The sequence below is a fragment of the Saccostrea echinata genome, unplaced genomic scaffold, assembly GCF_033153115.1.
Source record: "Saccostrea echinata isolate AGI-Se365-2 ecotype Australia unplaced genomic scaffold, CSIRO_AGI_Sech_v1 ptg000045l, whole genome shotgun sequence".
Lineage (NCBI taxonomy): Eukaryota > Metazoa > Mollusca > Bivalvia > Ostreida > Ostreidae > Saccostrea > Saccostrea echinata.
In genome coordinates this window covers 1,291,085-1,318,203 of record NW_026889794.1, presented here as the reverse complement: position 1 = coordinate 1,318,203, position 27,119 = coordinate 1,291,085, and the positions used below count along the sequence as shown (strand labels likewise).

The window sequence follows — 27,119 nt, the reverse complement described above, 5'->3', positions numbered from 1 at the left end:
AATATATAAGGAGTAATATAATTCATACTCAAAATAAGTGCACGTTAACTATATCTGCATTGTAAAAACACTTTAAAAGAGTATATAAATTATAAATATTGTTTAAATTAAATCTGTATAAATTATTACAATAAGATTGGTGAAAGAACACAAAATATTGTAAAATTGGTGGAAGAGCTCACTTCTGAAGAAATCCTTCAAACAGATGGTTTTAAAAACCTGTCCCAAATGGCTTAATGTGTATGGATTGATAACGGAAATGGGTTTGCATGAGAAATAAAGGGGATGTAATATATGCTAATATCATAAAAGACGTTAATTTGAACTGTAATACAATGATATTCAAGGGAAATCTTTAAGCTGTTGTTAACACATTATCTGAGATCTATAAACGCTAATTAAGCTTGGGGACGTACGGCATTCATTTTTCTCTGCCTTACCATTTTAGTACTGCTTATTTCATGACGTTGAAACAAGGCACATACAGGTACTTAAAAAACATAGATTGTATTTGAGACTGAAATACACATAAATTTAGTATGCCTATAAGTTTTATATATTAATCATGTTTTAGATCAACACTATCAGGCCCCCAGACCATAAGCTGGGAACAGACTTAAGACTTAACTTTAAAGAATAAACTCGAGGACGACTGAATTTCGAAATTTTGAGATCTAAATTCTGTAAAATTTTCCATTTTTCATGTCCCTTTAAAATTGCGAAATATTGAATTAAGCCTGTTTGTTAATAGTTAACGGACTGCTACCCTATGTAAGAAGGCTTTGACACCTTTTTCTCTTTCCTGTTCACTGGTTTCCCTTTTCCTCTGTTGTGCATACTATATATCTGATAATGTTATAAACTGTTTATCTTCAAACGTTTTAACGCGCAAACTAAATCAGTCTTTGGTTTCATTCTTCATTTTATCGTTCATATTGCAATCTTCCTTTTAGGAAGGAAAAGCTTTCTTCGATATTTCATTGACAAGTTTTCATGTACTTTATTTTCCAAATCAATTCATATTTTGACTGAAATTTTCGAATGAAGTTAAGTATTCAATTTTCCTCAGTTCTTTCACGATTTATTTTTACCATAAAGTGTACGTCTGTGCCATGAACAAAAATATTAAATAAGAACTCTTTCTGAAAATTTATCGTTTTATTTATACATGTAGGAGTGGTTTAAATTATTCAGGGATTATTAGCCATTCTCGGTAAGCATTTTAATTCTTTTATAGAGAGTGTTGCACGCTAGGTCTTGGATTTTTATGAAACTTGACACTCATTCCTATATTGATGTATGAAAGTAAAATTCATAATAAAATGGTTGCTTAGATCAATGGTTACCAAGACAACCAACATACATTTTCATGGCGTAGAAAACACTAAAGAGCTAGGTTCACTTTATGCATAAAATGGCCCTGTGGATATACCAATTTATTGACTAACACTTTATGTTCCATTTTTAACATCAAGATCAAGGCATCAAGTGGTGCTTTCCTTTCCTATTAAAAATTTTCTCCTTAAAGCCAAGGTCTTGGTAAACAGGCTTCATGGAATTGCAGTGTTCTTGAATTTTAAGGAAAACAAGTATATTTGAGTACTTTCACAGAAGAGAAATAATATGAGCGCACCCTCTGATCTAAAAAATAAAACATGTTTTGTAAACCTCAGAAATAGTTCTATCATTTAATAGTTGCATATTTTCGAAAAATAGCTTTAAAAAATTAGATGTTTTTGTAGAATTTTTCATTATATAAGGAAAATGACGCATTTCATGACGTCATAATGCATTGGCTAGTCGGAAAATTACGTCATTTTTGATAGATACGCAGTCATCAAAGGTCAAAATGATATTTAATGCATTGTCAACTAAAACCAAGCAGTTTCAGTTTTTCTGAAATTCACAGGGCCAAAAAAAGGCCCTAAGTGAACCTTGTTCTTTTGATGAAAATTTGCCTTCTTGACCAATTGAAAGGCCTTTAATCGAACAAGGTGTTAACATGACATTTTATAATGCTAAAGATAATTTCTTGTATCTGAATAATTTTTCGTCGTAGAAAAACTATCCCATTTTTAAGTAGGATTTTTATTGGGAAAAACAGTAGGTTTGCGACCCTTTTGAAAAGTCTGGTATAAAATTTTGTTTTTCATGTTACCAGTTACAAACTGACGTTTTTTAAGAATTCTAGATAAGAGCAATAAGTATCTACAATCAGCTTCCATATAATTTTCTGATTTTTTGTATAATGGATTGAAACCAAATTTGGATATCTAGTATACAATAGCAAAAACAAAAAGAAAATCAATTTTGAGTACAAAAGGTCTAAGGTTAAGGTCATTTAGACGGAAATCTAAGGAAACTAAGTACAAAAAAGTTTTTCTGTGTCTTAACTTGTGCTTAAAACAACATATAAATAAAAACAACTACAATTCTGTTGGACAATAATTAGCATCATGTGAATTAGTGAATACGGTCAAAAGTTCACCGACACTATATATATAAATTTTTGCTATTTTAGTGAAGTATTTATACTTGGATATTGTGAAATGTATTGCATATAATTGTATACTTGTTTATTTACTGAAATTGGTAATACTTCTCACCTTAAGCTTGATACATAATAAGAAAATGGTAGGAAAAATAGGTTTCTTGAGGTCATTTGCATGTTGATTAAAAGGTAGCCAAGTTAAAATATCAAAAGCCAATACACTAACCATATATGATGACTTTTACGTAGACAATTATGCTTCATGCATGCAAAAAAACTCTTGTTGTTTTTATTAAACTAAGTCCATGTTCTAAAACGTAGATTTTCTATCCCTTCCCAACACTATACACTTTTCCAGTTGCAATCAAAATATGTTTTCTTTGTGACCTTTTTTTCAGAGATGTGTACAAACAATGCCTTTTATCTTTTCAATATTATTCTTAAAAATTTGAAAACATAAGGACATTAATGATAAATATTTCGATTTAAATATGCCTGGATTTACGTAATAGTTATTCAAAAATAAGCAGTCACGGTAGCTCATTCGGTAGAGCGCTCGCTCCGTGATCGGGAGGTCGTGACTTCGAATCTCGGCCGCGACTGACCTAAGTCGATAAAAAAATGGGTAACAACTGTTCCTCCGCCATGCGTTCGGCACTTTGAATTGAAAGTTGCGGGTCCTTCAGATGAGACCTTAAAAACCGAGGCCCCGTGTCACGGCAGACGTTGGCACGATAAAGATCCCTCACTGCTCAATGGCACTGAGTGCCGAGAAAAAAGGTCAAAATTTAAAACCCTTAACAGGTATATGGTGACGTCTCTCTATGAGTGAAAAATTCTGGAATGGGGCGTAAAACAACATACAATCAATCAATCTATCAATTTTTAGATGTAATCATCTTTTTTTATATTTGTAGATAAAATACCGAAAATGTTTTTAATGTTTATTAATGTTTATTAAGTTAGATATCGATTTCTTATTTCTGTTAGTAACATAAAATTTCATTAAATAACATTCCAAAAATTTACACAGGAAAAATACTCATTATTCATATTATCTTACAATAGTTTTTGGAGTAGTTTATAAGATAGAAATTTCCAACAGAATTTGAAAAAAAAAATATGATTACCAGTTGTGTGTCACAAAGTTTAAGTTGTTACAGAGAATGGTTATTATATTTATTGAAAATATCGTCCTTTAGAGGAAGTACCACATCCCAAATGCTTTCGGAGGTGGATGTGAGACTTCCAGCGGGTTATAGCTAGTATTGCCTTGGACAAAACCCAGATTCCAAAAAATCCACTCCACGTCTACATACTAGTACATGAATATACAAACATTGGGTGTCAAATTGTCAAATTAATAAACACTCCATATGCATTCTAAAGATATTCAAACTCACTTCGTTTGTTGCAATCAAAAAAGCATTTTATTCTAAAATTGAAGCCTCCACCGGCAAGTGATGGCATCTCAATATGAGTGAAAATTCTTGAAGAGAAGTTAAACAAAGAAATAAACAAACATTGGTTAACCAAAGTTAAACGATTTCCCTAATATTGATTCAATTTTTCAATAGTTACATAAATTAAAAGCTAAATCATCATAAAAGCAGACGTTCTTATCTTCTTTTAGGATGCTCAATTTCAAGCTCACTGTAACAAGAAAAAAAAAGAAAAATTAATAATAATTAGTATATTCATACAAATGTATCAAGCACGGCATTAAGATTCAAAATTCTTTTCTTTTTTTTCTTTTCTTTTCTTTTCTTTTCTTTATTTTTTTTTTTTTTTTTTTTTTTTTTTTTGCAAAAAATTAATACAGAAATAAACTACTTAACTAATTGTTCCCATATCATTTAAGTATGAAAAGAATAAAAAATGCAAGAAAATTACAATTAGAGGCCTTTCCACCTTCTTGGATGTTCCCATTTTATTTAGGTATGAAAAGTATAGAAAATGCAAGAAATCCAATGCCTTTGTTCTGCTAGGAATTAGCGTCGGACTCGGTTCTCCTCTTTGTAATAAATTAATAATTGTAATACAAAAAATAGTTTTGAAAGACATGATTGATGCATAATAAAAATGTAAATTTTCTGATAAGATACTTATCTGATTTGTTTTAAGTTTTCAATAGCTTAAGATAATTTAAGTTAATGGCCCAGAAAATATATTAGAACTGCAGTGGTAAGACTAGTTGTAAATATTGAAAAAAGGTGGGTTGGATCGACTGAATATCCTGAAATTACCAGGAAAGGTTAAAATGAGCATACGTGTGGATTGAATTAAATATCACTAGCATAAATTGAAATCCAAACATGTATTTTAGGATGAAAAGGTGTACGCGAAAGCCTGAACATCTATTGAATAAGGAAAATTGCTATTTCTCGAGACTGATTCATTCTAAATAAAATTGAAATAAATTCACATGTAAAATAAAGGAAGAATACCTGGTATTAAAATATCATATTATATCATAATTGAATGCTATTAACAATATCTGAATAAATAGCCGATTAAAAGTTTTTTTTTCGTTTTAATGTCCATCAGTGCCCAAAAGTTTAATTACTACAGAACTTGTTTTTTTAATATGTCGATAAAATTTTTAATTTCTATATACTTAAGAGAATACTCGTAAAGCTCTCCAAAAAGTTTCTCTGGGGCCTTGACTAAATTTCCCTGAAACTTTTTTTCGATCTGACGTGTGGTTTGAATTTTAGTGAAATATTCCACATAACTATTGGTGTGATTTTTTTTAAGGGGGCTATATCTAACTCCACATCATAAAGCTTGATTGCGACCTTTGGATCAAAACTCAAATGACAAGCTCAAAGTCATTTTAAAAGAAATCTTTACTTTCTCTGCTGAAAACTGAAATATAAACCGAATGCTGAATCTAGATAAATCTCTTAAATTTCATTTCTGACCCTTATTCCGGGGAAAGGTCAAAGGTGAAGGCCATTTGGGAAAATGGTCTATATCAGCAATTATTTTAGACAATGACCTTGTCCTTTGAACTAAGTCCAATTTTCAAGGTCAAGGGTCCTATTGCAGCCAGTCTTATATTTCTACGAGTCACCATTTAGTAGTTAGATTTTGATGATAGAAACTTAAGATTTAAAAGGTCAACAACTGTCAAATGAAATCGATGAATCCTTTTGCAATGAAAAGCTAGAAAATCACCTAAAGTGATAGGAGATAGCCGTGAAGACTTTGTCCTGCCATGGTTAATGGTAGTGATAACAGGTGTTATCATGCAAGGAGAAAGGACTTAAAAAGGCGTCTTTGAAACAGATCATCAAACATGCAATGATTTATAACATATCTTAAAAGACAAAAGAGATATTAAACAGCAGAATTTCTCTTATTCTGAATGATGTCAAACTTTAAAACCTTAGATTTCAAGTCAAAGTTGCAGATAATTCCACAGAAGATGTTTACTTCTCCATTACACCTGATCCCACCTCAGCTTCTCTACAAGCATTTTAATTTACCTGATCATTCTTTTTTTGTCAATGAAAGTTGGAATTCTTGAAAAGATTTACCACTATACTAATAGCCCATTATTGAGTACACCTCTCCGTAGACAACAAGAAGAGTTTTGGATTAGGAAACCAGGCACGACATTTCCATATGGTACAATGTCTGGATTCTTTTAATTCTACAGTGTAGTAATGTGAATGTGGTGTGACTTTTTAACAATACACAGAGACATAAGCATGGTCATTGGTCATAAAATAGACCTATTATACACGATGTCTCTTTTGATTCACTACTGCCTTATATAAATAAACTGTTAGGTCTTTATCACATTCGCACCAAACGTTACTCTGTCCCTTTGAGAGTTTTAAATTGTCTATTTGAAAAGGCCAAGAAAAGTCCGGAGTTTGGTTTCTTCGACACCAAAATACAAACTCAGATCTGTCATTATGGATATCGTAAATCACAGACTTTTGAAAGCATAACGTTTTAACGGAAGAAAATACTACCAACGTACTGGAAACCTGTATGTTCCTTAAATTTACTAAAACAAAAGAATTAACGCAGTAATTATTAGTAATATTCTTAATAAAAAATGACCAGTATTGCATTCCACCATCTTTCAAATTGAAGTCCACATCTTGTATATCTTACTACTTTATTTAATCATTGACTCTTGCTTCCAAACTCTTTAATTACAAAACAATGCTTAGATATCGAATATCTGAAACATAATCCTTCTTCTTGTTCATGTTCTTCTTAACCCTATACTTTAAATCCTGCTGGACAGGCCATTACTAGTAACTTAAATATATTTAATAACAATTACCTTAAATCACTTATTTCAAAAAAGACAAAATTTATTTAACACCATTCTTTCAACTGGCGTCAAAATTTGTTGGAATTCCCATGGGTACTAAATTGCACCCCGTTACTAGCAGATCTATTAGTATTCATATGAAGCAGAATTTATTCAAATCCTGCATGAAGAAAAGAAGTTTCTTGTTGTGGCATTCAATTCTACATTTAGATATTTCGACGATGTTTTGTCAATTAGCATTTTCATTCCTGTTGTAGAGCAAACACGGACCTCTAAAAACTTCAGAAGTGTGATCAGGTGACATGGAGGAGTAAGCATCCTCAGTCGACCGGTCACATCCTTGTCATGATCGGGTAAATGAAAAGCATTTATCACTATTACCATGTGGACTATCAACAAAATATCTATCTTTAACCCATATTATTACCTCTTTCATTGGCCTCTTTTGGCCTTTGAAGAACATTTCAAAAGATAAGTTATTTTTGTCTCATTTTTATTCATCTATTATTTCCATGTCTACCTGATCATTAAAACTATGAAAGTACTTTTTGTATTATACAAAGAACACTTGTTTAAATGTCCAGATGTTCAAAATTTTGGTAAAAATATTCTTGCTATTAAAACATTTATTCTGTTTGCCTCCAATATGCCCAGGAGCAGAGAAAAAAGAAATAAAGAAATGCATTTTCACTACAGATTTAATACAGCCCTACCCTAACGCCAGAACCCATAACCCAGGGTCATGAAATTTACAAATTTGGAAGAAGTATCCTCATTATCATAACTATGCAATTAGTTGAAGGTTTTCAAAGAACTCGCACATTTTCACTATATCATCAGTAGCGCACCCCCCCCCCCCCCGAGAAACACCAGAACCCCTGGAACCACAAGTTTTAAAAAATTTGTAAAAACGCCCTTGTTCATTGTATCCATACACATGTTTCTTTGCTTTATAACCAGGAGTAGAAAAAATATTTTGAAAGTTATTATGCATTTATTATATAATTAATAGAGCCCCCCCCCCCTCACCAGAGCCCCTGACTCTGAAGCATGAATTCCACAATTTTAGCAATTTTAGAACCACTGTGGGATGGGAGACCTGTCCTTCGGATTAAACAGTATAAACTGAGGTCCCGTGTCGCAGTAGGTGCTGGCACGAAAAAGTTTCCTCACTGCTCAATGGCCCTGAGTGCCGAGTATAGGTCACAATTTGCAGCTCTCCACCGGCAAGTGGTGGTGTCTCCATATGAGTGAAAAATTCTCCAGAGGGACGTTAAACAATAAGCAACCCAAAAAAAAAAATTTTAGAGGAGTCACTTGCTTATCATAACCATGCACTTCATTTATTGAAATAATTCCAAGGAGCAGAGAAGAAGATTTTCAAAGAATTAATGCATTTTCACTATATAATCAATAGAGCCCCGCCCTAACACCAGAACCCCAGAACCTGGGGCCATGAAATTCTCATTTTTGAAAAGGCACTCTTCCTCATCATAACTATGTACTTAGTAAGTTTATTTAAAACCCAGGAGCAGAGAAGATTATTTTCAAAGAATTAATGTATTTTCACTAAATAATCAAAAGAGCCTCCTAACACCAGATCCCCTGACCCTTGAGCCATGAAATTCACAATTTTGGAAGAGACACTCTTGCTCATCATAACAATGTACTTAGGTTAGATTGTTTCGTACCCAGAAGCAGAGAAGATTTTCAAAGAATTAATATATTTTAACTATATAAACAATAGAGCCTGCCCTAACACCAGAACTCCTGACCCAGAGGCCATGAAATTCACAATTCTGGAAGAGGCAGTCTTGTTAATTTGTAGTTAGTTAACCATGTAGTTAGCATATTTAATACCCAGGAGGGGCCATGGATTTCACAATTTTGGACGAGGGCTGAATGTTCATTACATTCATGCCAATAGTTTGACTTCTTGATGTTCATAGTAAAGAAAAATATTTTTACAGATTGCATTAATTTCGATGGTTTTAGCCCCATCCCTCAGGCCCCAGGGGCGCCGGGGGCAAGGGCCATGAATTTCACAAATATTGTTTTCGTTCACTCATAGATGCTTTATGCAAAAATTAGTTAAAATTGGTTCAGTGTTCCCAGAGAAGAAGCTGAAAATGTTCAAAAGTTTACGACCGACGGACGAAGAACGACGACAGACAAAAACGGATAGCAATAGGTCACCTGAATGACTCAGGTGACATAAAAAATCTCCAGAACAATTTCTAGATGTTTTCCAAGCAGAAGGTGGAAAGACATAATATATTTCAAAAAAGGAGGGATAAATGGTATGAAAAATATTTGTATCACGTATCACGAGAGATTTATTTATAGAATATTTTTTGTCAAAATAAATAAAAAAAAAGAAATGAATAATCATAATATTTTTATCTTTCACTCTTCATAAGTATTTCTATATATGCTTTATAAGTATTTTAATCAGTAAATACCAATAATAAGTTTGTTGGCAGAAAAAAACAACATATTATTAAATACACTGGATACGTACATAGTTTAATTTAAACGTAATAGTTTGAATGCCGTCTTCTGTAGACAAGGAATACTGTGCATTTTTCGTTCATTTTTCGAGAACAAACAAAGTAGGTGACTAAAAGCACTAGCTGAAAAAATTAATAACATTTATAAAAATGTCTGTAATTCCGGTATTTAATAAACATAAGTTTATTAATAAGAAATATTGTACATTTGTTGTTCTTTTTTTTTTCAAGAGTAAACAAAGAAGATGACTAAAAGCACTAGCTAAAAAAGTGAATATGTCTTTAAAATGAAATTTTGGTATTTAAAAGAAGATGGATATTTATTAATATTTTTACCTGCAACAGAATCACTGAAGATGATACAACTGTCAGAAAGAAAGACCATCCCAACTGGTTGTGATCAAATTTTGAAACCACAATCAAAGTTGACGCAAAGCCCAGGATACCTACAAAATATGAGTGTGTAATTTAAACGATCCGCATTCACAGAGATCAGGAACATGGGTCTGCTGCTTGGTTATCAACACTTTTCTTCTTATTATTATATATTTTTTTTTATCTTCTTTGCAAGAAATGAATAAAGAGACCCATCTTTAAATTACAATGTAATAATAATCAATCTCCATTCTCTTTTAATCGCCTTGTATTCCTAACAGACCCAAAGAGACCAAAAAAAAGGGAATAATTTTCCCAATATATCATGTACAATAGAAAACAAAGCAAACTTTTTTAGAAATGAAAAAAGGGAAGGGGATAAATAGAGATTAAAACTCGTACAAATAGTAATTCTTGACCTTGTTTATCGTAAAATAATGCGCTACTCCTAATGTTGAATACATATAATTGGTGCTGCTTTTAATATATTTAATCATTGAATTCTTATTTTTAGATGTGTCGGTCGTATAAAAGCACTTGTCCTGTGTTAGTTTAATTTGATTAATCTTTATTTTTAATTTAGCACCTTTCAGGACCGGTATAATGAATAGACGTAAGACGTGTGTGTTAATTATAGGGGTTGATTGTTGTATATTTCCAATGGATTTTATAAAGAAAAAAATACACTGAATGTAAATATTCATATTCTACAACAATTCCTATTATTTGGCGTTAACGTTTCTTTTATACATTAATATTTGTTACCATCATTGTAAACACTAAAAGCTTTTTTCTCCACTCTTAGCAAAGTATCTAAAACAGAAATAGTTTGTTTATGAACCTGCCCGTTTCTTTTGAGTCACAAAGTTTATATTTTTCATCCAAAATACTTTTATTTTTTAAACTTTCAAGTTTTTTAATTACAACGAATTTAACCAAATAACACTAGAGATGCACAGTTTTAACAATTTCACAACTGTTCATTGAAGGACATTACATTGATTGTGATTCAACATATAAAGTATGAAATGATTTACAAGTTCAAAGCTCGCATTTTCATAAATTAATTTGTTATCATCTCTGACATTATTCACCCAACTTCTTTTTATCTCTTCATCCCATATGAGTTCCTCAAGACAGTTTTCTAGTGATCCATAGAAAAAATCTACCATTATGCCTACATAAACATAATGTCGATTTACATAAATTCGACATTACTCAGCATGTGTTTAATTGAAAGAAAACCAAAAAAAAATCTGATAGAACGTTTTGAAATTCAATAGGAAAAACTTTAAATTATAGCTAAGGATGTTGAAACAAACCATCCACACCCCCTTTTTTCTATCCTCTTAAAACTGATTTTAAGGGTTTAATTTTTGTTGATTATAAGAAGAGGTAGGGATCATCGAACTAATATTTTTGTCTGTCGGCGAACTTAACAACAACCACTTTCGTCGCAAAGCCATGACTATATAATTTTTATTAAACAGAAAACAAAATTATAATAACAGTTGATGCTAAAATTATTGTTTATTTAATTCTTTAATTACAAGTACATTGTGCTTTTGAACGGTGATCTTAATCAAAACGATATGAGATAGTGACACAAAAGGAAAGAAACCAGAATGGAAATTATATATTGATGATAATGCAATAAATAGGCATACAATTAAAGCAAATATAAAATCAAACAAACTACGAAGGAATTGAAAGTATTTGGTTAAGATGCAGAGACAAATATGAATATTTTAGATTAAGCTACAATGTATATATTAAATGTTTGTGGGTAATCGACTTTCATGAAAGGACTTCTTATTCACAAATGGAAGTACTCAACTTTAAAAGCAATTAAACACATAATGGAACAGTTTGAAAATGCAAACCATTATTTTGTTTCAGTGCAATTTAAAAAAGAAATCTTTAAAAGCCTATCTTATATTTAAGTATCAGCAATCAAGAATTTGAGTCATCATATCTAATTGCTACTCTAAATGATGGTAGCAAACAAGAATTATTATATAATTTTTATGTTAATTTGCATACAGAAAATAATATACATGTATTTCAATGCAATTAAATTACAGAATTAGACATTTTGGAAATTGCAACACTTCCTTTGTTAATCAAATTACATTTACCAATCAACACAAAAGCTGTTGGTATTTAGATCAAGAGAGCCGATCATAAGCATGTAGATGCAGCGCATATGAAATATTGCATCACTGTATAACTGAGTTTGACTTCATAATGATAATGTCTTTCAAAAAACATACAAGACTACTATATTAAGTTACTCTCTACTCGACAAAATTGACACCATTAAAAAGGTTTAAATAACAAACAGTGATCCCTTTGCACAATACAATTCATTAACAGGGCAAAAAAAAAAACATGGACAAAAGCAAGGAACAACAAAAGGTGGAATCGGGAAGTGTTAATTAAGTATCTATAGTGGTATTGATCTCAGAAAACAGAGTAATTCGTAGTCCGCAAAGACAATGAACTAACATTTGGTAGGAAACATGACAATCAAACACGACCCAACAACAAGTTGTTTTAGCAAATTCGTTTTGTGCTCATTGTCATGCAAAGCGTACACTCGATAAAGGACCCTCACTGCTTTGTCTCTAAAAACCAATGGCCAAAATGTTTGGCACTTCACCAAAAGATTGTGATGCCTATACTTGAGTGAAGTGAAAGATTTAGGAATGAAATGAAAACACACAATCAATCTATCATTCTCACCTCCAGCAGCATAAAAGAACGTGTAGCAACTGCAGCAACCGTCAGCACATTTGTCGTCTGAGTCGTCTTTTTTGCAGCAGCAAAGCATGCATGACAGGAGAACCCAGAAAAAAGGAATAGCCGTCAGACACACAGACGTCGCAATATTAAGTCCTATAATGGTCCAGTCAAAAGCTACAAAACAAAGTCATATCTTTAGGTAAAACATCAATTTTAATTAAAGCATTAAAAAAGTTTCAATTTCACTGGAATATACATTATCTTGAAGATATTGTAGTCCGTTCAGGATTGTAGCAACTTCGTAGATTATCTGCTACGTAAGGAAAGCTAGTATTAATTTTAAATGCTAGGTACTAAGTTTTGTTTCTTTGTTTATTGTTTACTGTAGATTCCTTATTTTACGCGAGTACGTAATATCGCGAAATTGCCCAAGGTCGTCAAATCACAAGAACAATAATTCGCGAAGGGGTGATTTATCTAGAGATTTTACATACATTAAAGCACCATAAAAATAAAAGCGAGTAATTTAATTTCGCGAGTGGTGCTTCTCGCGAAATTACCCGATAATTTATTATTATGGCGTATATTTAGGAATCTACTGTAACGTCCCTCTCGAGAATTTTCCACTCATATGGAGACGCCACCACTTGCCGGTGGAGAGCTGCAAATTTTGACCTATACTCGGCACTTAGGGCCATTGAGCAGTGTGTGATCTTTTTCGTGCTACCACCTACTGCAACACGGGATCTCGGTTTATATGCTTTTATCCGGAGAGGCCGGTCTTCACATCCCACAGTGTTATTCGAACCCGCGACGTAAGGATCAACTCCTTACTCCGCGACTCTAGAGCGAAGGCTCTAATCACTGCACCACGCGGGCGACAGGTACTAAGTAAAAAACAGGAACTGGATCCATTTACATGTTCAAATTCACATCATGTTATACATCTGTATTTCCATAAACTTTTTCATTTAAGGAAATTGAACGTTTATTTAGGCTTCACCTTGCTTAACTTAGATTAACTGCCAATAATTTGAAAGCAGCCCTTTTCAACAATACCGTATAAAATACTAATAGCCCATCTCTGGGTACACTTTTCTGTAGACAACGCGAAGAATACTAGATTAGGAAACTAAGCACTTCATTTTCATATAGTAGCTATAACAAGTGTGTTGGGAATCTCTCAAGTCCACAGGGTAGCCATGTGAATGCGATGGGGGTGTTTTAACAATACACAGAGACGTAAAGTATTGAATGGTCTATTTGAAAAGGTCAAGGAAAGATCAAATTTTGATTCTGCGACACAAAAATACAGTTTGCATCTGAGATAATGGATATTAAAAATCAAAGGCTTTTTAAACCGTTACGCTTTATAGAAGAAAAGAATCAGCCCAAGTATCCTTTATGTTCGTTAAGTTTAAATTTGTCAACAAAGGAATACACAGAAAATCTTAGTATAATTTTTTTTTTATCACAAAAGGATCATGTCTTGTGTTTCTTCCAATTTCAAGTAGTACTTCACACCTTGTAGTTCGTACAAATATTCATCGACTATTGCTTCCAAACTTTTTTAATTACAAAAAACTCAAACATAATACTCCTGTGTGTGCATGTTCTTTTTCACCCTACATGTATAGTTCAGCGGAACTCGTGATTGTTTTAGTGATGTAAATATACTAAGTAGTTTAAAATGAGGACCTTAAATCACATAAAATTTAGGCAACCTGGATCTTTTAACTGGCGTCAAAATTTCATAAATATTATGAATTCCGTGGATGACGATGGGCCAGACGTTGAAAAGAGGAGCTGACACTTTATCAGAATGAATTAAAAGTATCAAATAGATGTTGAAATCTTGCATGAAATGGTTGAAGGGCAAGATGAAAACAATCTATCCTTCTGTCTTCAATAATTCAGAGACCGTTCACGGTAGCTCAGTCGGTAGAACGCTCGCTCCGTGTTCGGGAGGTCGTGAGTTCGAATCTCGGCCGCGACTGACCTTAGTCGATAAAAATGGGTAGCAACTGTTCCTTCGCCATGCACTCGGCACTTTGAAGTGAAAGTTGCAGGTCCTTCGGATGAGACCTTAAAAACCGAGACCCCGTGTCACGACAGGCGTTGGCACCATAAAGATCCCTCACTGCTCAATTGCCCTAAGTGCCGAGTAAAGGTCAAAATTTGAAGCCCTTCACCGGTATATGGTGACGTCTCTCTATGAGTGAAAAATTCTGGAATGGGACGTTAAATAACAAACAATCAATCAATCAATTCTGTGAGTGGTAATTCAACTTACACATATAGTTCCCTTTCTAAGGAGGATATTCTTCATTATGACAAGTTTTAAATATTTTTAATAATCCCAACAATCAAAATGAATATGAATTACCATACCTCTACTGGATTCCTAAACTACATAAAAATCCTTACAAACACAAGTTACATAGCGGGTTCAAGTAAATATTCTACCCGGCCTTTTTTTCACCAAAATATTAACAGCGGGGAAGGAGGAACTTTAGGAGGACCGTATAAAAACATTTTAAAAAGTGGTATTTATCAGAAGTGGAAAGTCAAAAACTTGGATTTTTCGAAAATTTGAAATAAAAAAATTATATCAGAACCTATCACAGCAAAACGTACAATTTTTCAATACTTTATTCAACTATTCCCCACGAAAAATTAAACTTCTGACTTTTTGACATCATAAACAGCTGCTTTTTCAATTAAAATGGAACTTGTTAATCTACATACTTTGTTGTTGGCTATTTGCAACATTATTTTGGTAAATAAACATTCCGATTGTGCACACACGTACTCAGAAGCTTTCTATATTAATATTTCTTCACTTAGGGAAGTTATGTAAGTTTAAGAGTTGTTGTAAAATGTGCTTTATAAATAAAAATTAATTGTATTGGTAACGATCCTCTAATAAAACTAATGTCCAAATAACTGTATCTCATTTCCATTCTCAATGACCGTGTAGTGTAGAGCAGCGCCGCGAGAATTCCATCGGCATCGAAAGCAAGTTTTTGGACTTGCCTAGATAGCAAAGCGGTCTAGCGCGCTGTTCCTTATCTATCTATCTATCTATCTATCTATTATTTGTCAACTGAGTACTACGAGTAAAGGATAACCCTATGTAATGTGAAAGGTAAAGATACCGAACATTGATCGATCTCAAAAATCCATAAGCAATACAATTATGTGCAAAGGGCAGAAAACACGGACTCAAGAGGTGGGATCAGGTGCCTAGAAGGAGTAAGCATCCACTGTTGACCGGTCACACCCACCGTGAGCGCTATGTATTGATCAAGTAGACGGAACTATCCATATTTAATTCAGTAAAAAAAAACAAAGTCCTAACAATTGGTTTGAAACAAGTCAACCAAAATAAGACCCAATGAGATGTTTTATTTAAATGATTTTCTTTAACATACATAATTGTTATATCGAGTAGTATGATGTTGCCTTTAATTTAACAATTGCTTTATAACTGGAAAGAGGTCATGTTGACATTTTTTTGTGAAATGGGATGAGACAGGAAATCAAATGGACTAAACCTTTGTAAAGAAAAAATAACTGTGCAGATAAATTAACTATCAAACTTTTTACAGAGTTCTTAATTAAAGTTGCAAGGAAAAAAGCTTTAGTACTTATGCATGTATTCTTCTCAGTTCCTTGTACACCTAGTCAATTTTGTAAATGATTTTTTAGTATTAACAGGATTAGTAATTATTCTTCCCTTAGAAAATTTAGGGCAAAGAAAATAGTTTAAACGACCTTGTACATAATTTGCTGAATGAACGTTTCCCGCTAAACCCCAAACGAAGTATGAGCTGTGTCCAAAATCAATCGATACATTCTATAATTAGAGATGGCGTCATTGCCGGTAGATGGAGGCAATGTGATTGTTATGAAACTTCTTTATAAACAATGATATTCTGGAAGACCACAATGCTTTATAGACAGAATAGGATAAGTCGCGCTTTCTTAATATAAGGTACTCCAATCTTCAGGTTCTGAAAATCAGCTTTTAAGTAATTGAACATGCTCACAAAAATGTCTCAGATTTCAAATAATAACGTGAACGTACCCATGGAATTTCTTCAAAGTTCATCCTTATAGTTAATCATATTATATAGGGAAACTTATCAAATCTCAAACATATTTTCAAGAAATGCAGATAAAAACACCAGCTTTGCATTTTCTAATTGAAAATTGATCAACAAATATAATTTAGGATAGAAAAATATAGGTATCCAGGCATTTGAAGAAAATTTTACCTTTTTTATGCTTATTCATTATTTTACTTCCTCTTTTTACTTCAATTGTGATATAATACTTAGTGTAAAAAGCTTGTGCTATCATTGCTAGACATCACATATCACATCTAATTTCATATCATGCTAATAAGCAGTTGTAACTAATGCTAGACTAAAGGAAATTCAATTTCTCTAAAAATGAATTCATTTTTTTCTTTTGTGGGGTACAAATATCAAATATTTACAAGGCTGTTTCTAAGACTTCAAAGAACCTTGAATCATATTATGATGCATAAAATGAAAATTGTTGCATGAAAAGATCTCAATTTCATGCTTCATTTTGAGACTTTTTAAATAAAATACTAAATTTAAGAGTTATCCTTCCTAGCTGAGGATTGGATATCCTTAATTCGATTTGACTTGAACATTTTTGTTACTTTCCGAAACACTAGTGAACGAATAACCATCACCCTTAATGTAGTGTACTTCTGAATGAAATTCTTACGCATGTAAAGAAAAATGTATATTTATTCACAATGTAACTGTGTAATCGTTTGCATCTCAAGGTAAATGCATCAAAATAATGCTCGTTAGTACTTAACATGTTATGAAAGATTTACATGAAGCTGTCAGTGTATAGTAAACAAAGTAGAGCAGGGCCCTACAAGGGGTGTCATACCATATTTATCTTTATAAGAAAAAAAAGACACATATGACAAGTTTCCATGTGTTGAATACCAAGAGTATGCAGGAAGACGTACGTGATGTAATATTTTTCACTTATACCCACAGATGAGCCAGGGTGGCTAAAACCCGAAAAATGTTATTAACACTATTACCTTTGATAATCCGATTAGACTTCAATGAGTAAAGTCCCATTAAATTACTAAATTATATCAAGAAAAATCAGTGCTTAATAGATACATATACTGTTTGAGCTTTCACATCGGATTTATCATTTTATCAATAATTGTAAATACTAGAGCCGAGCTCGTTGCAGAGCAACGAATAGGTCTTCCGTTGGAGCAGTGACCTTGAGTCAAGGTCATGCCATATTCTAAGATGATAAATAATCTTGTAAGGGACCTATCAACTGGCAATGTTCCGCCAGTAGAAAGACAATAAAATAATGTACACTTTCTATTTTGTGACCTTGAACTTGTGCAGATGACCTTGCGTCAAGCCATGACACACTCTCAGGGTTCGACATTCACGCTCGTCACCTCGTCATTTCCATCCCGGGATGATTTTTGACGACCTGATTTTCAGTCTGGCTCGCCCAAATGACGACCTGGGACGAGTTGGGAATATTCAATAATGATGTTTAATATTTTAAAATAAACTTTACAAGGCCTTGAAAACATTGTTTCCTGTAACCCGACTGACCCATTCAAATAGCAGCCTCGTGGATTTTTCTTTCTGCCAAATCTGTCTTTGATCAATCAGCTGATATAATTTTTAACAAAAGTATTAAATCAAGTTTTATTTGAGATATAAAATATGTCAACCTAGCCAACAATCACCATAAATATAAAGAGTAATGATCATTATTGTAACATCTAGCATTTCCCCCCACAACTTTCTGATGTTCGTTTTCTGCTGCTAGACAGCCATGTTGGGTGTCCACTGTAAACATCACACCTGGTTAATTCAGTCCAGGGATGTTTGACCCTCTTTTTTTAAAGGCCTTTATGGTAAGTGAAAATGAATGTTTTAAACTAGAAACTTTATTTTGTGTCAATATTGAGGTGAGATTATACATAAGCAAAAAAAAAAAAAAAAAAAAAAAAAAAAAAAAAAAAAAAACAGACCTACCAACGCTTGATTTATTGAGAATATTACAGGAAACAAACATAATTTTTTAAAGCCTAATTAGCATTCTGATTCTGCTTATCAATATTTGTTGCTTGTTTTCTTTGTTTGATAAAATACTGGAAGACAGCTTTTGACATTCCATAAATGTCTGATTTACATTTTATAATACAAAAGCACAACTTCTGTTATCTTAACAAATTTTAAACAATTGCACATTTTTGTTCCATTTGATATTTTGTTCGGTCGACCTGAAATTCATTCGGGCAACCTGAAATCAGTACCAAGGTTGCCCAAATGGCGAGACCGAATTTTGACGAGTGTCGAACCCTGCACTCTGGTTATGACGCAAACCTATCTGTGTTACCGACTTGACAAGTTCACACATGTTCTTTCAGACCACACATCCAGTAAAAGCATCTTGTTCTTAGTGACCTTGAACTTGAGTCAAGGCCATGACACAGTCTGTATGATACCAGCAATACCCTTCTGAGTGTTTCCGACTTGACAAGTTTACACATATTTTTTTCATTTCATTTCCATATAGTTGTAATTTATTACGTTTAACTCGCTGGCTTCAAATTTTATTGTAAATATGTTTTATGTCCTATTTCGATATTGAAAAACGTCAGCGTCTTTGAGTACGTGTACAATGTGCATTACGTAACCCTATCACATCATGTTTTATAACGCAGACCATACATGAGTATATAGTTATAAAAAGGTAAAAAAAAACAAAACATTTTATTCATTAAAAATCTCTGCATAATTATCTTTGCCGATTTCTTACAGAACTAGATCTAAGAGTGTTCCAAGGAACGCATGTGTCGCCTGCTTTTAGCTTCATTAAAGATGTAACTGAGTCTAAAAGTGATCAGCTATTTATTTGCTACGGCATGGCATATAGTTCATGCAAAAAAAAAATCCAGGGGTAGTAAGACTGCGATAGAATCTAACAATCAAATAAAAATACAAATCCTTAATCCCTCAAAGCTAAAATGGATATTAATGAAATTTGAATAAATTTATTATAAATAATTAATTTATTTATAAATTAATTAAGTACGTGATTTCAACAATCCTTCAAAAGAGACTTCAGTCTATCATATCCGCAATTGTCAGTCTACACCATCCATTTTGGAATACCGATCCCGTTGTATTTTCATAGTACTTAAATTTCAGTTTTTGTGGTTTCTTTATTTCATACAGTGTCAAAATGCATTGTCATGAGCTCATAAACATGTATAAATATTAATTATCAAACCCCTGCCTCTCTAATTTCAAAAGACTTAAGTTAAATTTAACCCTCCGCAGTATATTTTGCAAAATAGGTCCAAGGTCAAGTGGACTGTAACGCTGGTATTTTTCAAAATGTTTTATGACAAACAGTACACATTCTAAATAGCATAGACTTACCTCTTTTAAAAATATCAAAAAGAAGTTGTATATCGGCATTATTGATTATTTTGAAAAGTAGGTCAAAGGTCAAGTTCACGGATATCTCGGTCGGAAGCCATGGTAAAATACAAAAGCCATAGTGTCAAGGTATATGTGCAAATTATCAAATCCATACCTCTTACAGTTCTCGAGATATAAGGTGTGACAGACGGACAGACGGACGGACAGCAAGACAGACAGACAGACGCCAGGCAAATTGATCGCTAAGTGTTGCTTTGCTCTGCAGGCGACACAAAAATGTTTGTTTGATTGTCTGTTTGTTGTTTAACGTCCATTGAGCTGCCAGCATTTGCCAATGGAGGGCTGCAAATTTAGCCCTGTACTCGGCACTTACGGCCTTTGAGCAGTGAGGGATCTTTTTTCATGCCAGAACCTACTGCTACACAGGACCTCGTTTATACGGTCTAATCCGAAGGACCATACTCCACGTTCTGTAGTGGAATTATTTGTTTGTGTGTTGTTTAACGTCCTTCTCGAGATTTTTCACTCATATGGAAACGCCACCACTTGCCGGTGGAAGGCTGCAAATTCAGACCTATACTCGACACTCAAGGCCATTGAGCAGTGAGGGATCTTTTTCGTGCCAGCATCTACTGCTACAGGGGATCTCGGTTTATTCGGTCTCATGCAAAGGACCGGTCTCCACGTCCCGCAGAGGGAGTCGAATCCACGACGTAAAGATTAACTCCTTACTCCACGACTCTAGAGCAAACGCTCAAACCACTGCGCCACGCGGGCGACGTGGTGGTTTTCGAAACTGCGACTCCAAATCGTAGGGGTAGAAACATTTTGATAAAGGTACTATAATTATGAAAATCTTGTACTGACTCAAGCCTGTAGAAAGTAATTTCATTTTTTTCTGGGATGGGGCAGGAACAATCAAAATTTTTTGATATATAAGAAAAAAAATGAATAAAAAATTAAAATATAATTGGCGGGGGGGGGGGGGGGGCACGACCGTATAGCTGTAAGCAATATATAGTGACTAAGAAGGAATAACTTGTCATTTGTCAAAGTCTTTTACCTAAACTCTTCACTTTTAATTGTCAATAACAGATTCTTGTTAAAAAGTGAAAAGTATGCATTTATATGTAGTACAGGTATCCATCTCATGTGCATAATCTATTTAATCAATCATTTTATTCTAAAGGGAAAGTGAAACCTCAATCAAAACTTGTCACAAATACTGGACTTTTTGATTAATTATAATATACATGTAAGAACGGATCGTCAATTAGGACTGCAGGTTTCATAAATTCACAGCATGCATCTTCAGCCTTAATTAAAACGTTTTTTCGAAATATTACACTGTATCTATAAAGCACTGTGTCTTTAAAGCAGTGTCACCAGAAGTTTACAATTTTGTTTGACAGGTAAAGCGCCGTGCACGAATTTCATGTAACTATGTACAAATTAGAAATGAAGGGATCTAAAGAAAAGAGTTATTGTGATTGACATTGTAATTAAAACAGAGACAATTAAGAGTAGTTTGACTGTACTGGCCTTTCTGACATTTGAAGTAAAGTTTTGGAGTAACTCATCATTGAAATGAAGTTGTAAAAGTCTATTATCAATTATTTTCATTTTCATCATTAGATGTGTGCTAATATGTTTGTTATATTCAAGTCCATGTATATGTACTCCTTGTACATTTTTCTTTTGAACCGCGCTTGCAGGTGGAAATAAATTATAAAAAGTTAACATAGTTCTTAAATGCATGACATTTACGTTACACAGTTCTGGACATTAGAAATAAATAAGCTTATAGTGTTGCCGATATTTTATCGTATGCTAAAAAATATGTATAACATAAAACATGTATTTTAAAAAAATCAGCACAATATAGCCTTTCAGATACTTATACATACAAATCAAATTACATTTATAATATGAAATATTTTATTGAAAAATTACGATCTCTTCTCTGTAAACAGGTAGACATTGAAGGCGAAAAGGGGCTCGAATAGCCGCCAGTTTTTTTTTTCTTCTTCGGAGAGCTGTTACGGTACAATTATCTTGGACGACATATCGCGTACAAGAACAGTGTACAAAACAGCAGTGAAAATAAAAATAATGAACTCAAAGTTTAATTCTCTTCTCTCAATTATTTTTTGAAATATAATTACCAACCAATTTATAAGTTTTTTTTTTACCAGAGTGTATAAAAAAACTAGTTTACCGCGATTTTTCAAGCGGTACATGAAAGCTTTGACGCGTGACCAGGTACATGTAATTGCTTTCAAAGCATGCAAACTCAGACTATCAGGTAGCACAGGTTGCTGGCCTGTCAATCAAATCAACAGCTATTGTTTTATTTTTGTATGATTGACGGGCGGTATATTATCGATCTTAAGCTAGGTAGATTTCGTGGGCGTTAATGGAAAATTGGGTGTTTAATAAAAGCACACGTACTTGCCATATGCTGGAGTTACAAAACTTTAGTCGACAGAGTTTTTCACATAGCATGTTCAGAGCTGGTGTAATCATAAAGATAGCCATTTTACAATGAAAATATATGTCAGAGTGTTAAGCAATGCGTCTTATTGTTTTCAAAATATATCTCTTTTGAATTCTTTGTCTACAAACCTTGTGTGTCAAGTTAGAATTATCTGCAGAATTAACCACACGCAATGAATCTCCGAAATTAAACACACAATAACACATAACTGAGAAATAAATCGTTTATTAAATATACATGAATTGTACATGTATGAAGTTTTAAGATTAGGATTCATGAAATCGGGGGCCTTTATACGCCCTTAATAAAATGTTTTGGATTTAAATCAAATCAAATTAAGATAAGATTAAATGATTTAATTGAATGATCCGATATGATTTAAAAAATAATTTTCCGTAAATCATTGTGTTAGCAAAATGAATATAGAACGACAATGTTTTGTGTTTGAGCACTAATAGCTGCTTCCTCGGCCATATGCTATCGAGGGAAAGGTTACGTAATTGTAAACAAACACAAAACCCGGGATGTTTGTGAAATGCGGTTAAATGCAGTTAATGACTGATTTATTTTTTGCTAACTTTTTTAAAATTTAATATAGTGTATGTTTCAACATTAAACTACGAAAAGATGTTTTGTTTACGAACGCAGGTCGCTGGTTCATATGCAATGGATCTCTTGTGATTTCCGCCACAATAATTTAATAAGTATATCACCAACTTGACCAACATAGATAAGATGAGATAATTTGAAGATCCTATATGATTAAATAACACAATTATCCGTGCATCGTTGAGTTTGCGAAATAGATTTAGAAAGGCATTGCCTGTTTAGTGTATGGCCACTGATCACTGGATCTAGGTCATGCGTGATCGGTTACGTAATTAGAAACAAAAACAAATCCCGAGACGTATTGAAATTGTGTGACTCAATAATTTGGAATGAAGCCACAGAACACGTAAAAACTTATTACAGAGTAATATTAGTATTTATTTTGGATAGGTTTATCATTTATAGCAAGTTTATTACAGTTATGCGCATAAAGATTTCACCTTCACTTGTCTAATGAAACTAGTTACCTGTATATGGGTCAAGCTTCTAACTCTTTTATTAAACAAGACTCGAACAAAATAACAAGTTCATGAGATCAATAATATGTTAAGGAACAACTTCTACGCGACAGCTATCTCGAAATATTTACTGTTTTTGAGTTATAAAACGAAAACTTTCAAGGACCCTAGATCCCTAATTTTAGGGACCAGTCCCTTTTTGATAGTGCCAAATGTAAGACCTTAAAATTGTGCACAACTTTTATTCAACATGTCTTAACAAAATATTTTTAGTTTAAAAGATACATAGGAAAATACGTGTAAATTTTCGCGCTTTTAGGCGTTCTAAATTTTGACCCCTATCTAGCGCCATTTTGAACGCAAAAATCAAAAAACAAAAATAGATGTGCACAACTTCAATATTTCTATTATTCAAATTCAGTAGTATTTCTGCTCCAGCTTTTTTAGTCTCTGAGCCTTTGTCTGGAAACGAAACCCCCGAAATTTTCATTTAAAGGGAGATAACCCAAAAGCGGAAGTGGATTTTGGAAATGTTTGACAGCATTCTGATAGAGTTTTGTAACGTCTATAAACCCTGAAAATTTGAGCAAAATCCGTTGAGAAATGAGCGAGATATGAGGCCTCAAAGTTGGCGTCTAGAAAGGAGAAGAAAAAAAAAAGAATAATAATCTTAACCATCAGAATCAGTAGAAGGTCTTCCGTTGTGACGGAAGACCTTAATTATTGTTATTCGTTTTTTAATTTATTATTTTTATTAATAAAGCAAATAAGGTCTCACCATTCTCATTGTTTGGACAATTTACACTGTGAAACAAGCCATAATTGCATATTCTTGATGGCGCGGAAGAGTTTACTGAAGGCGTGGAAATATTGACTGAAGGGTTGGAACAGTTGACCGAAGGCGTGGAACAGTTAAACGAAGGCGTGGAAAAGCTTACTGGTGTTTCGTGCACAGTTAGCCAGTTTGGTGTGAAGGCTCCAACATTAAAGAGCACTATAACAATAAATGCTATGCAGGCAAAAAATCCAAATACCACATCTGACATGATTACCTGAAGATTTAGAAAAAGAAAAGATCTGTATTCAATTCAATTTGGAAAAAATGTGTTATCTACAAAAATTATATCATATCATAGTATTTGAACATAAACAAGATTTGCTTTTTATTGCGTTACAAGAAAACATGCAATTTATAACAATACGAAACAAAGTAAATCGCCAATTTCAGTTAGATTGTGTTGATCTTAAATTTTCTTGTCACAAATAAGTATAACATCATTTTTAAAGTGTTTTATATTCAGAAATATGGTTTTATTTTAAAGAATAAAGAAATATTAACATAAATATTCATTTGAAATATTTTGAATCATAAAAGTATCTAGAAACTCTCAGAAAACTCGTGTCACAAACGTACGGTATGAATAGAAAATTGTATCTTTGTTTGAAAAATATAATCTTTGTTTGACAAATATAACCTTCAACAATATATTTCATCATGCAATTTATATCACAGAAGAAAATATGAAAAATAGTGTAAATTTTATTGCCCTGAAACCCTGTAACCTTTTCTGCTTTGCTTTTTACATTAATAATTATTTTATGAAAGTATACTGAAACGCAAAAGAAACGCAACAAACGGTAATCTACAAATATTTGAATTTTTTATCTAATGGTTTTCAAAAATGAATACAGTAAGGTAAAACTTGATTTATAAAAGTCAGAGATTTGATAAAAATGTTAAATTATAATCTTTTAACTTTAGAAAGTAACACATGAATGTTAAAACACCCCCCACCCCACCCCGGTCATTCAATTACAGCGTGCAAGACTGCCATGTACAACAGTTGCAGCTTGATTTTTTATGATGCAGTAGGTTTATCAATCTCGAGATCTGAGCGAAAGAAATATTCTTTGCCATTTTAAATGCCTGTTTTTCAGATGATGAGGTCGAATTTTCTCTAGCCAAGCACAGTGTAGTAACCCTTGGACTTCCCGTCCAAGGGCCGTCATTCATGCTAATGATACGTAAGAGCCTGTTGAGGCGTGCATGTGTTGCATATTTGCATCTGCAACTTTCCGTCACCTTTATTTTGAGATTTTCCAGCTAGAGCAATGGAAATGCGTACTTAAGTCATTTTTAGGAAGCCTTGGCATCGCTTACGGAAAAGAAAGGAGAATTTATTTTTCGTAACATTGCTTCATTACTTATGATGAACAGATACAAATTCTTAAAACCCCGTATTATTGCCAAATATTTTGTTAAACATGCAATATTTGATTTCTGTTAAGCGGACTCAAACTTAACTTCCGGTTATGGTATGAAAATCATTCAACCGTTAAATTACCGATATTTACAAAGTTGAAGATGTCCTTACATTTTAGATACAAAATTATATCCTATATATAATATTTCCCCCTAAATTAGGATGTTGCGTTTCTTTTGCGTTTCAGTATATATTGTTTTATAAAGAAAAAATATTTTTGTCTTCAAAATGGAAAAAAAAATTCCAGCATAGTCTTTAAAATTCAAAATTCATTTTTAGTGTCCTACGTTATTATATCTGTCTACTTTTAATAGTTTAATATAGCAGCTATATGGAATGCAATTCACTCATTCGAAATTATCAATGATAGTTAAAAAAAAAATTAAAAAGGTATAAATAAAAAGTAATTTGATTTATCAATTTCAAAACGAAGTGATTTTATTTAAAGGTAAACTTTTCATCTGTGTTGTGAATTACGTTTTATTCCTCTATCACTTGCATATGGTGTTTAGCATGCTCTTGGCACGATCAATTTTTAAGACGAGGCAGGTTTTCAAAGATAAGTTACAATGTTAAAGGGTTTCAACGTCGTAAATTCTACGATCGTTAAAATGTCCTTGCTAGCAAATATAAGCTATCATTCTGTCTTTTTTTTTTTTGACTGACATATTACATACATATTGATGGGCTTTTGTTTTTATACTAAATTTTAGGTTCAGAATATTCGGTCTACCTGATTAAAGGGTCAGTGTTTTATGCCCTGTTCACGACTATGTATTGTTTGTAGGTTTTTGTAGATCGGTTACTATTCACTATCTTCACTTTTTTCATTACAATGATTTTTGTTACATTTATTTTGTATCATATTCTATCCAGAGCCGAATTTGTTTGTTAGCGATATATATTTAATAACATCTTTCATTTAAATATTTTTCCTCAAAAAGTGATATACAGTAAACTACCGAAAATGGGTTTCTTAATTACTAGAATTAGGTATGAAACATAATGTACGTTTTTCTTCATGGTCATTGGTACTACTTAAGGAAGCTCTAAACACTAATGAAAAATGCCTTTTGAACGTTGAGAAAAAATATAATTTACAGGTGCACATATTCAGCGTAATCTAGTTCATTTTCAACATAGGGTACCTGCCTTATTTCTGCAGAAAAAAATGTTCAAAGACAATGAGCTATTTGTGAACAGAAATCACTGTTGTCTACTTGCATCGGGAAAATGAATGGAAATAATGTATTTAATTATTTAGTCTTTGTCTAACTTATCATTAAGAAAACTTTAATTCATAACAAATTTTTGTCATTAACAGTAGACTCCAATTTATTCTATTTTTCTTATAAGGGCAGATCACTCTTACTCAATAAAACT

The 27,119-nt window shown here is 32.8% G+C and overlaps 1 protein-coding gene across 1 annotated transcript; it reads right to left on the bottom strand.

Annotated features, from left to right (window-relative positions):
• Positions 1 to 9,319: 9,319 nt before the first annotated feature.
• LOC133201611 (uncharacterized) lies at positions 9,320 to 24,518 on the bottom strand. The gene is made up of 4 exons (XM_061337404.1): positions 24,251 to 24,518; positions 12,419 to 12,592; positions 9,635 to 9,744; positions 9,320 to 9,421 (listed from the first exon to the last, which is right to left on the bottom strand). The coding sequence occupies exons 1-4, from the start codon at positions 24,516 to 24,518 to the stop codon at positions 9,320 to 9,322; spliced, it is 654 nt and encodes a 217-aa protein (XP_061193388.1).
• Between the last annotated feature and the right edge of the window lie 2,601 nt (positions 24,519 to 27,119).

Coding starts and splice junctions, on each gene's coding strand:
- LOC133201611 (XM_061337404.1), bottom strand. CDS start 24,518: ATGTCAGATGTGGTATTTGGATTTTTTGCCTGCATAGCATTTATTGTT. Junction 9,745..12,418: donor GTTCTTTTATGCTGCTGGAG/GTGAGAATGATA, acceptor CATATTTTGTAG/GTATCCTGGGCTTTGCGTCA. Junction 9,422..9,634: donor CTTCAGTGATTCTGTTGCAG/GTAAAAATATTA, acceptor TAATTTTTTCAG/CTAGTGCTTTTAGTCACCTA.